At 47.4% G+C, this 13,606-nt stretch overlaps 1 protein-coding gene across 1 annotated transcript in view; it reads left to right on the top strand.

Annotated features, from left to right (window-relative positions):
- Nucleotides 1-13,606, top strand: part of LOC146822470 (NACHT, LRR and PYD domains-containing protein 3-like) — a 580,768-nt gene that overhangs the window by 252,996 nt on the left and 314,166 nt on the right. The window contains exon 7 of the mRNA XM_085613585.1: nucleotides 6,579-6,749. Coding sequence (XP_085469711.1) covers nucleotides 6,579-6,749 — 171 coding nt within the window. The remainder of the gene's footprint in view (nucleotides 1-6,578; nucleotides 6,750-13,606) is intronic.

Here is a 13,606-nt window from a genome sequence, read left to right as displayed (position 1 = left end):
CGGACCCCATATACACCTCGTGCCTCACTCGTGCCAATTAATCCTAACTAAAAAATAGAGGAAATAAGGAAGAGTAAGGATGAAGGAAAACTCAACCCTAGGTAAAAAGTAAAAAGAAAGATAAGTAAGTGAGCCCTATGGGGGAGATTATTACCTTACAACTCTAACACAAAGTCACATCATAGCACAGAAATCAATTCCTTAAAGTGTTCTTTAAATCTTCCTAGATGCAATTAACCCCCCCCCCCCCCCACTTCCACCTTGGTCCCCTTCAGCTCAGACAGATAGTCCTGTGCTTTTACCTCCGAAAAAAACATACGCACCCTCCCCTTTGAGATAACCTTGAGCCGAGCAGGGAATAACAAATAAGCTTTACACCCCAAAACGACAAAAGACATAGCGTTCTCCCCTTCCCATTTCAGAAAACTTCTGTTATCTATTCTTCTAGCTGAAGACAGAAGTGACAGTTACAGCAAGCCGACTTATTAGGGAGTTCTCCTTATGATGAAGAGATAGCACTCAGCACATTTAGCAGTAGCTTTAAATGTGTATGTTAGGACAGTTTAGAATCATTTATCTGTGAACCCTAATGATTTGGCTGACTAAATCATTTTAGGAGAGATGCCAATGTTCAACTTTTTCCAGCCAGTCAGGTGGAAGGCCATCATTTGGCCTTGATGCGAGCTGGAGGAATTCTGTGTTCTGTGCATTGGGTTTAAGATTCATATTTCTCATCCAGTTGTGGATATCACATAAGCTGGTTTTAGGATAATGTAATGTAAGTGGGATTTGTACAGCGCTGCTTGTCACCCGTGAGTCTACCCAGGCCCTGAGTAGGTTACTGTAGGAGTATGGGGAGGCTGGGCCTAAAAAAAGGCCTTCAAAGTACTGATTGAATAGCGAGGTCTTCAGCTTCTTGCAGGACTCAAGAAGGAAGGAGGTGGAGGTCTTGATGAGTTAAGGGTGGTCGTTCCAGGATTTGGTGGCTTGGTGGGAGAATAATCGACCTCCCCTTCTGCTTCAGTGGATGAGAGTGTTTGTGTGAATGAGAGTGATGCTGAGTGACATTGCCAGGTGGGTTGGTGGAAGTGAAGCCTGTGCTATTCGGGTCCTGTGTGGTATAGTGACATGAGTGCGAGTGTGAAGTTTGAACTGGCAGTGCTTCTGGGTGGTGAGCCAGTGGTGCTCTCTGAGGAGTGGTGTGGTGTGGGTTCGGCAGGGGAGGTCATGGACGAGTCTGGCAGTGGCGTTTTGGATGGTTTGAATTCCGTGAATGTGATAGGTTGGGATGCTAGCATAGAGTATGTTACTGTAGTCCAATATGCTTGTGATTCAGGCTTGCGTGATGGTATGTCTGGTGTCTAGTGGGAGCCACTTGAAGATTTTACGTAACATGCAGAGGAAGCATGAGGAGGTGACGGTGTTGGCCTGGGTCTACATGGCGAGGTTGGTGTCCAGGATGAGGCTAGGTTTCTTAGCATGGTTGGTTGGGGTGGATGTCGATTCAAGATCAGCAGGCACCAGGTGCAGTCAAAAGGTGGGCTCTTATTCCTGAAGATCAGTTCTTCAGTTTTGTCTGTGTTGAGCTTGAGGCAGCTCTTTTTCATCCATTGGCCACACTCGTCATGCATTGGTTGAATTTTGTCTTGGTGATGAGAGTGTTGTATGAGAGGTTAGAACTGCGCTGGGTGTCTTCGGCGTAAGAGATGATGTTAATTCCATGGGATCTGATGATGGTAGCCAGAGGAAGCATGTACATGCTGCAGAGTGTGGGGCTGACTGATGATCCCTGTGGGAATCTGCAGATGAGGTCTTTGGGTTCTGAAGTGAAACTTCTGGAGGCTTTAGGAACAGATCACTTTCAGGTTAATCTAGGTCTAGAGCTCCTTGAGAGAACTGAACAGTTCTATTACAGAACTGCACGCAAGCTGTGCCTCAGACTTTGGACAGAGCCATATGGGTTTGGTGCCTAAGAAGAAGACTGTGAAACTACTGCACTGGACAATATTGTTCCACAGGTTATCCTATAGGCTACATTTTCACCTTTTAGCACTCAGCTGTTTGGCATTTCACCTTAAAGAAAGTTAATTAGTCAGCGCCATGGCTTTGAGCCGTGTATAATATTTTCTAATGTGTACCTTTTACCAGGTGGTTAAAGAGCTTGTTCCTTTTTTGTGGATATTTGTTTGGCCGTTGTTGATGAAATGACTGTTGCACTTCCATCTCATCCTGTGCACCATGTAATTGCATTCCTAAAAATGTCCGTCTGTTGTGAAGACTGCCACGGTGCTCAGTTAGCACCACCGGCAGAACTAACCAGTTCTCTCTGGTCAGTACAGGTTACTGAACCCTGGCTGTGTCCTCCTTCCTCTTCGTGTGGGTTGACTTTGTCTTCTCCTTAGGACTGAGGACTTCAGGTTTCAGACTTGTTGTTTTGATCAGTGTACTCCTGACAGCCTACTCTTTCCTCTGCATGTGATTTCACGTTGTTTTCTCCTTAGGCCTGAGGACTGGAGTTTTTCAGACTCCTGTTTTATGGTCTATTTAAGTCCTCACAGCTTGCTTCTTCACCTTCATGATGTTTCTGTCTGTCTTCTCCTTAGGACCAAGGACTGAAGGTTTTCAGACTTGTTGTATTGATCAGTGTAGTCCTGACAGCCTGCTTCTTTCCCTTCAGGTTGCTTGTCTCTATCTTCTCCTTAGAACCAAGGACGGCAGGTTTTCAGACTCCTGTTTTAATAGTCTAGTAAAGTCCTCTCAGCCTGCTTCTTCACCTTCATGTTGCTTGTCTCTTTCTTCTCCTTAGGCCCGAGGACTGCAGGTTTTCAGACTCCTGTTTTATAGTCTAGTAAAGTCCTCACAGCCTGCTTCTTTCCCTTCATGTTGCTTTTCACTATCTTCTCCTTAGGACCGAGGAGTGCAGGTTTTCAGACTCCTGTTTTATTCTCTAGTCAAGTCCTCACAGCCTGCTTCTTCACCTTCATGTTGCTTGTCTCTTTCTTCTCCTTAGGCCCGAGGACTGCAGGTTTTCAGACTCCTGTTTTAATAGTCTAGTAAAGTCCTCACAGCCTGCTTCTTTCCCTTCATGTTGCTTTTCACTATCTTCTCCTTAGGACCGAGGAGTGCAGGTTTTCAGACTCCTGTTTTATTCTCTAGTCAAGTCCTCACAGCCTGCTTCTTCACCTTCATGTTGCTTGTCTCTTTCTTCTCCTTAGGCCCGAGGACTGCAGGTTTTCAGACTCCTGTTTTATTGTCTAGTAAAGTCCTCACAGCCTGCTTCTTCACCTTCATGTTGCTTGTCTCTTTCTTCTCCTTAGGCCCGAGGACTGCAGGTTTTCAGACTCCTGTTTTATTGTCTAGTAAAGTCCTCACAGCCTGCTTCTTCACCTTCATGTTGCTTGTCTCTTTCTTCTCCTTAGGCCCGAGGACTGCAGGTTTTCAGACTCCTGTTTTATTGTCTAGTAAAGTCCTCACAGCCTGCTTCTTTCCCTTCAGGTTGCTTGTCTCTTTCTTCTCCTTAGGCCCGAGGACTGCAGGTTTTCAGACTCCTGTTTTATTGTCTAGTAAAGTCCTCACAGCCTGCTTCTTCACCTTCATGATGTTTCTGTCTGTCTTCTCCTTAGGACCAAGGACTGAAGGTTTTCAGACTTGTTGTATTGATCAGTGTAGTCCTGACAGCCTGCTTCTTTCCCTTCAGGTTGCTTGTCTCTATCTTCTCCTTAGAACCAAGGACGGCAGGTTTTCAGACTCCTGTTTTAATAGTCTAGTAAAGTCCTCACAGCCTGCTTCTTTCCCTTCATGTTGCTTTTCACTATCTTCTCCTTAGGACCGAGGAGTGCAGGTTTTCAGACTCCTGTTTTATTGTCTAGTAAAGTCCTCACAGCCTGCTTCTTCACCTTCATGTTGCTTGTCTCTTTCTTCTCCTTAGGCCCGAGGACTGCAGGTTTTCAGACTCCTGTTTTATTGTCTAGTAAAGTCCTCACAGCCTGCTTCTTTCCCTTCAGGTTGCTTGTCTCTTTCTTCTCCTTAGGCCCGAGGACTGCAGGTTTTCAGACTCCTGTTTTATGGTCTATTTAAGTCCTCACAGCTTGCTTCTTCACCTTCATGATGTTTCTGTCTGTCTTCTCCTTAGGACCAAGGACTGAAGGTTTTCAGACTTGTTGTATTGATCAGTGTAGTCCTGACAGCCTGCTTCTTTCCCTTCAGGTTGCTTGTCTCTATCTTCTCCTTAGAACCAAGGACGGCAGGTTTTCAGACTCCTGTTTTAATAGTCTAGTAAAGTCCTCTCAGCCTGCTTCTTCACCTTCATGTTGCTTGTCTCTTTCTTCTCCTTAGGCCCGAGGACTGCAGGTTTTCAGACTCCTGTTTTATAGTCTAGTAAAGTCCTCACAGCCTGCTTCTTTCCCTTCATGTTGCTTTTCACTATCTTCTCCTTAGGACCGAGGAGTGCAGGTTTTCAGACTCCTGTTTTATTCTCTAGTCAAGTCCTCACAGCCTGCTTCTTCACCTTCATGTTGCTTGTCTCTTTCTTCTCCTTAGGCCCGAGGACTGCAGGTTTTCAGACTCCTGTTTTAATAGTCTAGTAAAGTCCTCACAGCCTGCTTCTTTCCCTTCATGTTGCTTTTCACTATCTTCTCCTTAGGACCGAGGAGTGCAGGTTTTCAGACTCCTGTTTTATTCTCTAGTCAAGTCCTCACAGCCTGCTTCTTCACCTTCATGTTGCTTGTCTCTTTCTTCTCCTTAGGCCCGAGGACTGCAGGTTTTCAGACTCCTGTTTTATTGTCTAGTAAAGTCCTCACAGCCTGCTTCTTCACCTTCATGTTGCTTGTCTCTTTCTTCTCCTTAGGCCCGAGGACTGCAGGTTTTCAGACTCCTGTTTTATTGTCTAGTAAAGTCCTCACAGCCTGCTTCTTCACCTTCATGTTGCTTGTCTCTATGTTCTCCTTAGGACCGAGGACTGCAGGTTTTCAGACTCCTGTTTTATTGTCTAGTAAAGTCCTCACAGCCTGCTTCTTCACCTTCATGATGTTTCTGTCTGTCTTCTCCTTAGGACCAAGGACTGAAGGTTTTCAGACTTGTTGTATTGATCAGTGTAGTCCTGACAGCCTGCTTCTTTCCCTTCAGGTTGCTTGTCTCTATCTTCTCCTTAGAACCAAGGACGGCAGGTTTTCAGACTCCTGTTTTAATAGTCTAGTAAAGTCCTCTCAGCCTGCTTCTTCACCTTCATGTTGCTTTTCACTATCTTCTCCTTAGGACCGAGGAGTGCAGGTTTTCAGACTCCTGTTTTATTGTCTAGTAAAGTCCTCACAGCCTGCTTCTTCACCTTCATGTTGCTTGTCTCTTTCTTCTCCTTAGGCCCGAGGACTGCAGGTTTTCAGACTCCTGTTTTATTGTCTAGTAAAGTCCTCACAGCCTGCTTCTTTCCCTTCAGGTTGCTTGTCTCTTTCTTCTCCTTAGGCCCGAGGACTGCAGGTTTTCAGACTCCTGTTTTATTGTCTAGTAAAGTCCTCACAGCCTGCTTCTTCACCTTCATGATGTTTCTGTCTGTCTTCTCCTTAGGACCAAGGACTGAAGGTTTTCAGACTTGTTGTATTGATCAGTGTAGTCCTGACAGCCTGCTTCTTTCCCTTCAGGTTGCTTGTCTCTATCTTCTCCTTAGAACCAAGGACGGCAGGTTTTCAGACTCCTGTTTTAATAGTCTAGTAAAGTCCTCACAGCCTGCTTCTTTCCCTTCATGTTGCTTTTCACTATCTTCTCCTTAGGACCGAGGAGTGCAGGTTTTCAGACTCCTGTTTTATTGTCTAGTAAAGTCCTCACAGCCTGCTTCTTCACCTTCATGTTGCTTGTCTCTTTCTTCTCCTTAGGCCCGAGGACTGCAGGTTTTCAGACTCCTGTTTTATTGTCTAGTAAAGTCCTCACAGCCTGCTTCTTTCCCTTCAGGTTGCTTGTCTCTTTCTTCTCCTTAGGCCCGAGGACTGCAGGTTTTCAGACTCCTGTTTTATTGTCTAGTAAAGTCCTCACAGCCTGCTTCTTCACCTTCATGTTGCTTGTCTCTTTCTTCTCCTTAGGCCCGAGGACTGCAGGTTTTCAGACTCCTGTTTTATTGTCTAGTAAAGTCCTCACAGCCTGCTTCTTCACCTTCATGTTGCTTGTCTCTTTCTTCTCCTTAGGCCCGAGGACTGCAGGTTTTCAGACTCCTGTTTTATTGTCTAGTAAAGTCCTCACAGCCTGCTTCTTCACCTTCATGTTGCTTGTCTCTTTCTTCTCCTTAGGCCCGAGGACTGCAGGTTTTCAGACTCCTGTTTTATTGTCTAGTAAAGTCCTCACAGCCTGCTTCTTCACCTTCATGTTGCTTGTCTCTATGTTCTCCTTAGGACCGAGGACTGCAGGTTTTCAGACTCCTGTTTTATTGTCTAGTAAAGTCCTCACAGCCTGCTTCTTTCCCTTCATGTTGCTTTTCTCTATCTTCTCCTTAGGACCGAGGAGTGCAGGTTTTCAGACTCCTGTTTTATTGTCTAGTAAAGTCCTCACAGCCTGCTTCTTCACCTTCATGTTGTTTCTCACCATCTTCTTCATAGGATCAAGAGGTGCAGACTCTCAGATGTGAGCTGCCAAGACCTGGCCCTTGTTCTCGCTGCACAACCAGCTCTGAAAGAGCTCGACCTTTCTGAGAACGCACTGACAGTTAGGAGGCTGGCATTGTTATTGGAAGGATTGGCCCGTCCCACTCGAGAACTCCAAATACTCACGTAAGTAAAATGCAGTCGTAAGAAAGATGCTTGGGTTGTGGGTGAATCCGTCATTCCATTTCCTCAGAGCTCTGGACCCAGGCCTATAATCAGAAGCAATTTAGGCAGCGGCAAAGTGAGCAATTGCCCAGGGCCCTCACCTATCAAGGGCCCCCCTGTGAGACTGAACTTCATCTCTATCTCACCTCTAGAATCTTTGACTTTCTCTCTCTTTGCCCAGTGTCATGTTAAGAATATTTTGGTGCCTCCAGAAGGACATATTTCAATTGTTTCTTCTGACCATGCTTCTGAAAGTGTGTTTAGTATCATGGCAGCCTGAACTAGCAGAAAATGAGTAAAACTAAACTAAAAGTAATTCCGAACAAGGGCCTCGAAAATATGTGTTGCCCGGGGGCCCAAAAGTCATTAAGATGACTCTGCCTTTGCTAGGGAAAGCAAAACTATAAACTATAAGGCCTCTGGTCCAAAATGCCAAGACTGGCTGAAGGGATCCCATGTGTCATGGACCACCTTACCTGTGATGGCAGACGCGGCTGGACCTGAGTAGTGATGCTGAGGAGCTTCGAAAGGAGAGTGAAGGCAGAAGGGAGGAAGACATGAAAGGTGCAATAGAAGAGGAAGAGCCATCAGGCACAGTCCTGCACCCCACATTTTACCCTCTTGAATGATTGTTGATTGATCTGATATGCGACACCGAGTGGGGGGGTTCTGTTTAGGGGTGCAGTAATGTAAAGTATCTCACAGTAGTTAAAGCAATAAATAATAGGAATAAACAACACATCTTTATTAAAAAACAACTGATGACATCATCCATTAATCCTCTGTTCGATGTAATCTAAAACCCAGTACTGCTTTTGAAATATGTAAAAAAGTACTAAATGCTGCAGAATCATGTAAAGCATGAATTACATAACGATATGTGCTTATAAAAAAGAATTACACTGTAGCTCCCTCCCTTTAGTCACATTAGTTCCATTAGGTACTGAAGCCCCTACTTTGCACATCTTGCACCATGTGCACACGTTTTCACGGAGAGACCCTACCTCCACACACTCTAGCTCTGTTATAGGGCCCTTAAGGACATTGTCGGCTTTGCTAAGTTAGCATAAGCTTTGCTGCCATGCTGCCGCTTTTGTGCATGTTACTACATGACTTTGTTATTGCACCACTTTGTCTGTACCTTTCACATGAGAATAGGTTGTTTTTCTCGTTCTCTGCCTTTCCTGGAGTTTAGTCTGAACAGGATATGCAAAGTCGATAAACAGTGCCCCTTGTTGTTCTGTTCTGGTCAGTCCCTAGCACTTAGACATAACATGCTACACACAGCTGCAGTACTGAAGACTTGTGCTTTGATATTACGTTGTTGCATGTTTTTTCAACGCACTTGGAGAAAGCCGTTCCATGGAGACGAGCTCTGCTGGTCCTATGATGTAAACTTTACATTCAGGCTTTAAGGTATGGGGTCTGCTATCAACGCCTAGAGATATTCTTTTATATAAAATAACTTCTTCCAGTCAAGGGGAGGGTGGCTAGGCCTAATCACCTTGCTTTTCACACCGTCTTTATAAAATAACTACTCCCTTTGTATTCTATGGCATTGTAACAATGCTAACTGTGCTAAGTTTATGCATTTTGCTGCTGGCCGTGGCTCGTATACTGTATTGTAGAGCACAATAGTTAAAATAAATATTTTGAACTATTTCAGTGACTCTGACAATTCTCTTTGTGGACAAGTACGAGTGAGTGAGCAAAAGATTGTGTCTTGCTCCCGCAATTCCTCAGAGAGTCGGGAGGGTTGTGTTCTGGGTTGTCTAATCATTTGAAGCTCCTTGAGATGTGGAGGAGAACGAATGAGACAAGATAGCTAGTCGGTTGGGATTTTGGGTACTAATGTGGTAGGTTGGTACACCCCTATTCACTGAGGTCCTGTTTTCCTGTGCATAGTTCTGTGTATGTGCAGAAGCACTGCAACAGCTCCAGTAGGTGCTAAAACTCCTACTAAGCACATCTTTCGCCCTCTGCTCAGGTCTTCATGGACAGGCCATTCCCTCTAGACACCAAGCTCTATTAGGTGTCCAAGCCCTTACTACGCACATCTTTCGCCCTCTGCTCAGCTCTTCATGGACAGCCCGTTCCCTTTAGACACCAAGCCCTATTAGGTGTCCAAGCATTTACTACACAGAGGGTTTGCCCTGTGCACATCTCTTCATGCAGAGGCCACTTCCTCTAAACATCCAAGCCACATTTGGTGGCCACACCTCTACTACTGCACTACTTGTCACAAAGAGCCTATTACCTACTGACTCTCAAACACTGTTAGGTGGTGAATTCCCTTCTGCGCGTAACCTATGTCCTGTGGACAACTGCTGTCAGAGAGTCCACACACTTCACACATGCAAGGCCATTAAGAGGCCAGGCCTCTTGCAAATGTATATCTTCATTAGCAGTACAGAAGCATAGCAAAATGTCTCTAGATATAGCTCACTTAACCCCCACGATGCTCATGACGAGCTGGACTCATCATGGCACACAGTGGTCTTGTGCTCATGACGAGTCCAGCTCGACGTAATTTCAGTGAAACCGAAACTGAAATGAGCCAAGAGGCTCATTTCAGTTTCAGTTACTATGTGCCCCCTGAGCATGTAGAAACTCAGGAGAGGTATCGTTGGAAGGGGGAGAATCTCCCCTTTCCAGTGGTATCCCTCCCTAGTGGATCCCCAAGCAGGGATCCACCCACTAGGCACCAGGGAGGGGGGAGCGGCCCCTTGGGCAAGGGCCTTTGCTCCCCCATAAATATTTTGGCACCATTAGTCTTTCTGCCCCCCCTGGGGGGTAGATGGGGGCAGTAGCCCCCAACCTGCCCCCCTGGGGGGTACGAAGCCCACTAGACACCAGGGATTTTGTTATAAGGTATTCATTAGGGGTGGGGGCTGCCCAAAACGGGCATGCCGATGCCCCCCCGAGGCACAAAATTAGTCTTTCTGACCCCCTGGGGGGCAGAAAGCCCACTAAATGCCAGGGATTTTGTTTTTGCCCCATTTTTTTTTAGGGTGGGGGCTGCCCGAGGCGGGCATGCTAATGCCCCCCCCCCACCACCACTACAACCTTTCTGCCCCCCCTGGGGGGTATATGGGGCAGTAGCCCCCAATCTGCCCCCCCGGGTGGTGTAGAAAGCCCACTAGACTCCAGGGATTTTCTGATGAGGTATTAATTAGGGATGGGGGCAGCCCAAACCGGGCATGCCAGTGCCCCCACCCCCGCCCACAAAATAAATGGGGCAGTAGCCCCCAATCTGCCCCCCCAGGGGGGCAGAAAGCCCACTAAACACCAGGGATTTTGTTTTTGCACCATTTCCTTTTAGCCCCCCACCACCATTACAGCCTTTCTGCCCCCCGTGGGGAGCAGATGGGGGCAGTAGCCTCCAATCTGCCCTGCGGGGGGGGGGCACAACACCCACTTGACGCCAGGGATTTTTTTTCGCGCAATTTATTTTAGGGTGGGGCTTCCCGAAATGGGCACGCCAATGCCACCACCCCCCACCACCATTACTGCCTTTCTGCCCCCACGGGGGGTAAATAGCCCACTAGACGCCAAGGTTAGTTTGGGGCAAATTTGAATTAGAGTGGGGCCTGCCCAAAATGGGCATGCCCATGCCCCCTCTCCCCTGCAAAAACTACAGCCTTCCTGTCCCCCCTGGGGGGCAGATGGGGGCATTAGCCACCAATCTGCCCCCCGACGGGGGGCAAAAAGCCCAGTAGACGTCAGGGATTTTTTTGGGCACATTTTTATTAGGGGGGGGCATTGGCATGCCCAATTTTGGCAACCCCCACCCTAGTTAAAATTGCCCAAAAAACTCCCTGGCGTCTATTGGACTTTCAGCCCCCCCCGGGGGGCAGATGGGGCATTAGCCCCCAATGTGCCCCACCTGGGGGGGGCAAAAAGCCCACTAGACGCCAGGGTTTTTTTGGGGGCAAATTTGAATTAGAGTGGCTCAGCCCAAAATGTGCATGCCCGTGCCCCCACCCCCTAAACAAATAGCCACAGTGTTTCTGCCCCCTTGGGGGCATATCAGGGTAACCCCAACCCCCGATATCCCACCCAGGGCGGCAGAAAGTAGACTAGGCACGGATTTGTTTTTAGCAATATGCCTACCTGTCGATTTTGGGCCCTAGCGCAGCCAGCACATAGGGAAACCTATCAAACCTGCACATTTTTAAAAACTAGACACACAGGGGAATCCAGGATGGGGTGACTTGACTGGCTCTCACCAGGTTCTGTTACCCAGAATCCCTTGCAAACCTAAAAATGTGTCCAAAAAAACACATTTTCCTCACATTTCTGTCGTAGAAAGTTCTGGAATCTGCGTGGATACACAAAATTCTACCCACCCCACGTTCCCCAAAGCCTTCCGATAAAAACGGTGCCTCACTCGTGTGGAAGAACCAAGTACCAGCGACAGGCAGGGGCCCAAAACGTATTGAGACGACATCAAAATTGCCTATCACCAAACAACCTGGTTTTGCAAGGGGGTCAACTGGGTTTTTGGACTCCTGCTCGGCGGCCATCTAGGGAAATCTATCTAACCCACACATTTCTGAAAACTAGAAACCCGGGGGAATCCAGGGAGGTATGACTTGCGTGGATCCCCCAACGTTTCCTTACCCAGAATCCCCTGCAAACCTCAATTTTAGCAGAAAAAATCACTTTTCTCACACATTTCTGTGGGGGAAAGTTGTGGTATCACCGGGCTGTCACAAATTTCCTACCACCCAGCATTCCCCCGGGTCTCCCAATAATAACGGCACCTCATTCGTGTGGGAGGCCCAAGTACCTGCGACAGGCAGGGGCCCAAAATGTATTGAGGCGACATCAAAATATCCTATCACCAAACAACCTGGTTTTGCAAGGGGGGTCACCTGGGTTTTTGGCCCCGTGCTCAGCGGCCACCTAGGGAAATCTACCAAATCCACACATTTCTGAAAACTAGACACCCGGGGGCTTCCAGTGATGTATGGCTTGCGTGGATCCCCCAACGTTTACTTACCCAGAATCCCCTGCAAACCTCAGTTTTAGCTGAAAAAATCACATTTTTCACACATTTTTGTATGGGTAAGTTGTGGCATCACCGGGCTCACACAAATTTCCCACCAACCAGCGGTCCCCCAGGTCTCCCATTAAAAATGGTGCCTTAGTTGTGTGGGAGGCCCAAGTACCCACGACAGGCAAGAGCCCAAAACGTAGTGAGGCGACATCAAAATTGCCTATCAAAAAATGTTTTGGGCCCTTTCCTGTCGCGGATATTTGGGCAGCGCGTATTTTGCAAGCTCAGGGCTCGCACTAGCTTACCTTTTTAAGGTGTTCTGGTGGAAGCCAGCATTGAGCGTTCCTTGTTTTCATAATACCTCTGGACATCGGTGAGGCATTCCTTTAGTGACGCTTGTCCCAGGTCTAAGCAGCGCGCTCCTTTCTACCGGCATCTCACGTGTCTTGGCACGAGGACCTGCGCGTCATTCTCCAGGCAGTGCTCACTTTCCTACGTGTCAGCCAGTCACTCTGCATTAGCTAGCGGCCAGAGCACGTTTGTGGCAACACGTAGCAGTGAAGCATTTTCCCTCCTCATTTGTACTAAGCCATACACATGTTGTGCCAGCTAAAGTAGTGATTGTGGTATAAGTTGTTGTTGAAGGGGGGTCCAAGTGCACAAGGAAAAAAACAGAATTTCTAGAGCAAAAAAATAATCTAACACCTCCTTGTCTACAGACATCAGGGGATCGACCTATTTCATGGCAAAATTGTAAAAGAGCCTTTATGAAATATTAGGGGCTATTGGGGGCAACGGATACTGCCCGGAGCGTAAGAGGTTTTTGTTGGAACACAGTTTAGAGTTCGAGGGTCTATCCATTTATGAGCATTTACCACGTTACTTGTTGGTTGAGGACGATAATATTGACGAATATCAATTGGCTGTAAGAAAATTGAAACAGGCATTGAAAATGCAATAGGTTTCGCCTTTAATTAAGTTAAAGCCATTTGCTTTGCTATACAATACCATTAGCAAAGCAAATGGCAATAACTTAATTAAAGGCGAGACCTATTGCATTTTCAATGCTTGTTACTGCTGCTGCCAGGACTTGAATCGGGAGGGCACAGTACAGGCTCAAGCCCAACAGGTGCTCCCTGGCCCGGGTTGCTGCTCCTGTGTTGTTTTTCTGTGTCTAATGGCGGATTGGTGGTGTTGTGAGCACCGGCACGTAAACAGCTATCATAGTGCCAATATCGGCAACAGTAGTCAGTTATCATGCAGCACAATACATCAATAAACCACACGACACCTTGTTAGTGGAGAAAATTGCTGCAGGTTTATTTGCATAACAAATATGCCAACATGGTGGGTTATCTTACAGGCGATCCCAGGGCAGGCCAACCCTTATGCCGCCTGCCCGTCTGATGAGCCAAATTACACCGTGGCCGTTGCCAATTGGTGTTTCCCAGTTCTTGGGAGGGGCCACCCCTTCAATCAGTGGACCACCAGTCCACTCCCTTACTCACGCCCCCCCAAAAGGTGGGCGGAGCGTTCCAGGCAGCCCCCGGTTGGTCAGACCCACAACCGCCCGTAGGACTAACGGGGCGCCGTAGTTCTTCCAGGGGACAATGCTAAGACATCCCTGGGTATCCTTGGCTTAGCACCATACTGTGCTGCTGCATGAAGTACCCCTTGGTATCTTGCAGACTCTGGATCGCCCTGTAACTCCTCCACAGCTCTGGGGGTGGCCACGGTCACAACCAGGGCCCCCCACCAAGGTAGGCCTCTTTCCTTACAACATGCTGATTACTGGGCCGCTCCCAGGTCCAGCCAA

The sequence above is a fragment of the Triturus cristatus genome, chromosome 6 (assembly GCF_964204655.1).
Source record: "Triturus cristatus chromosome 6, aTriCri1.1, whole genome shotgun sequence".
NCBI classification, from domain to species: domain Eukaryota; kingdom Metazoa; phylum Chordata; class Amphibia; order Caudata; family Salamandridae; genus Triturus; species Triturus cristatus.
The sequence above is the reverse complement of the archived record's forward strand: the minus strand, read 5'-3'. Positions and strand labels throughout refer to the sequence as shown.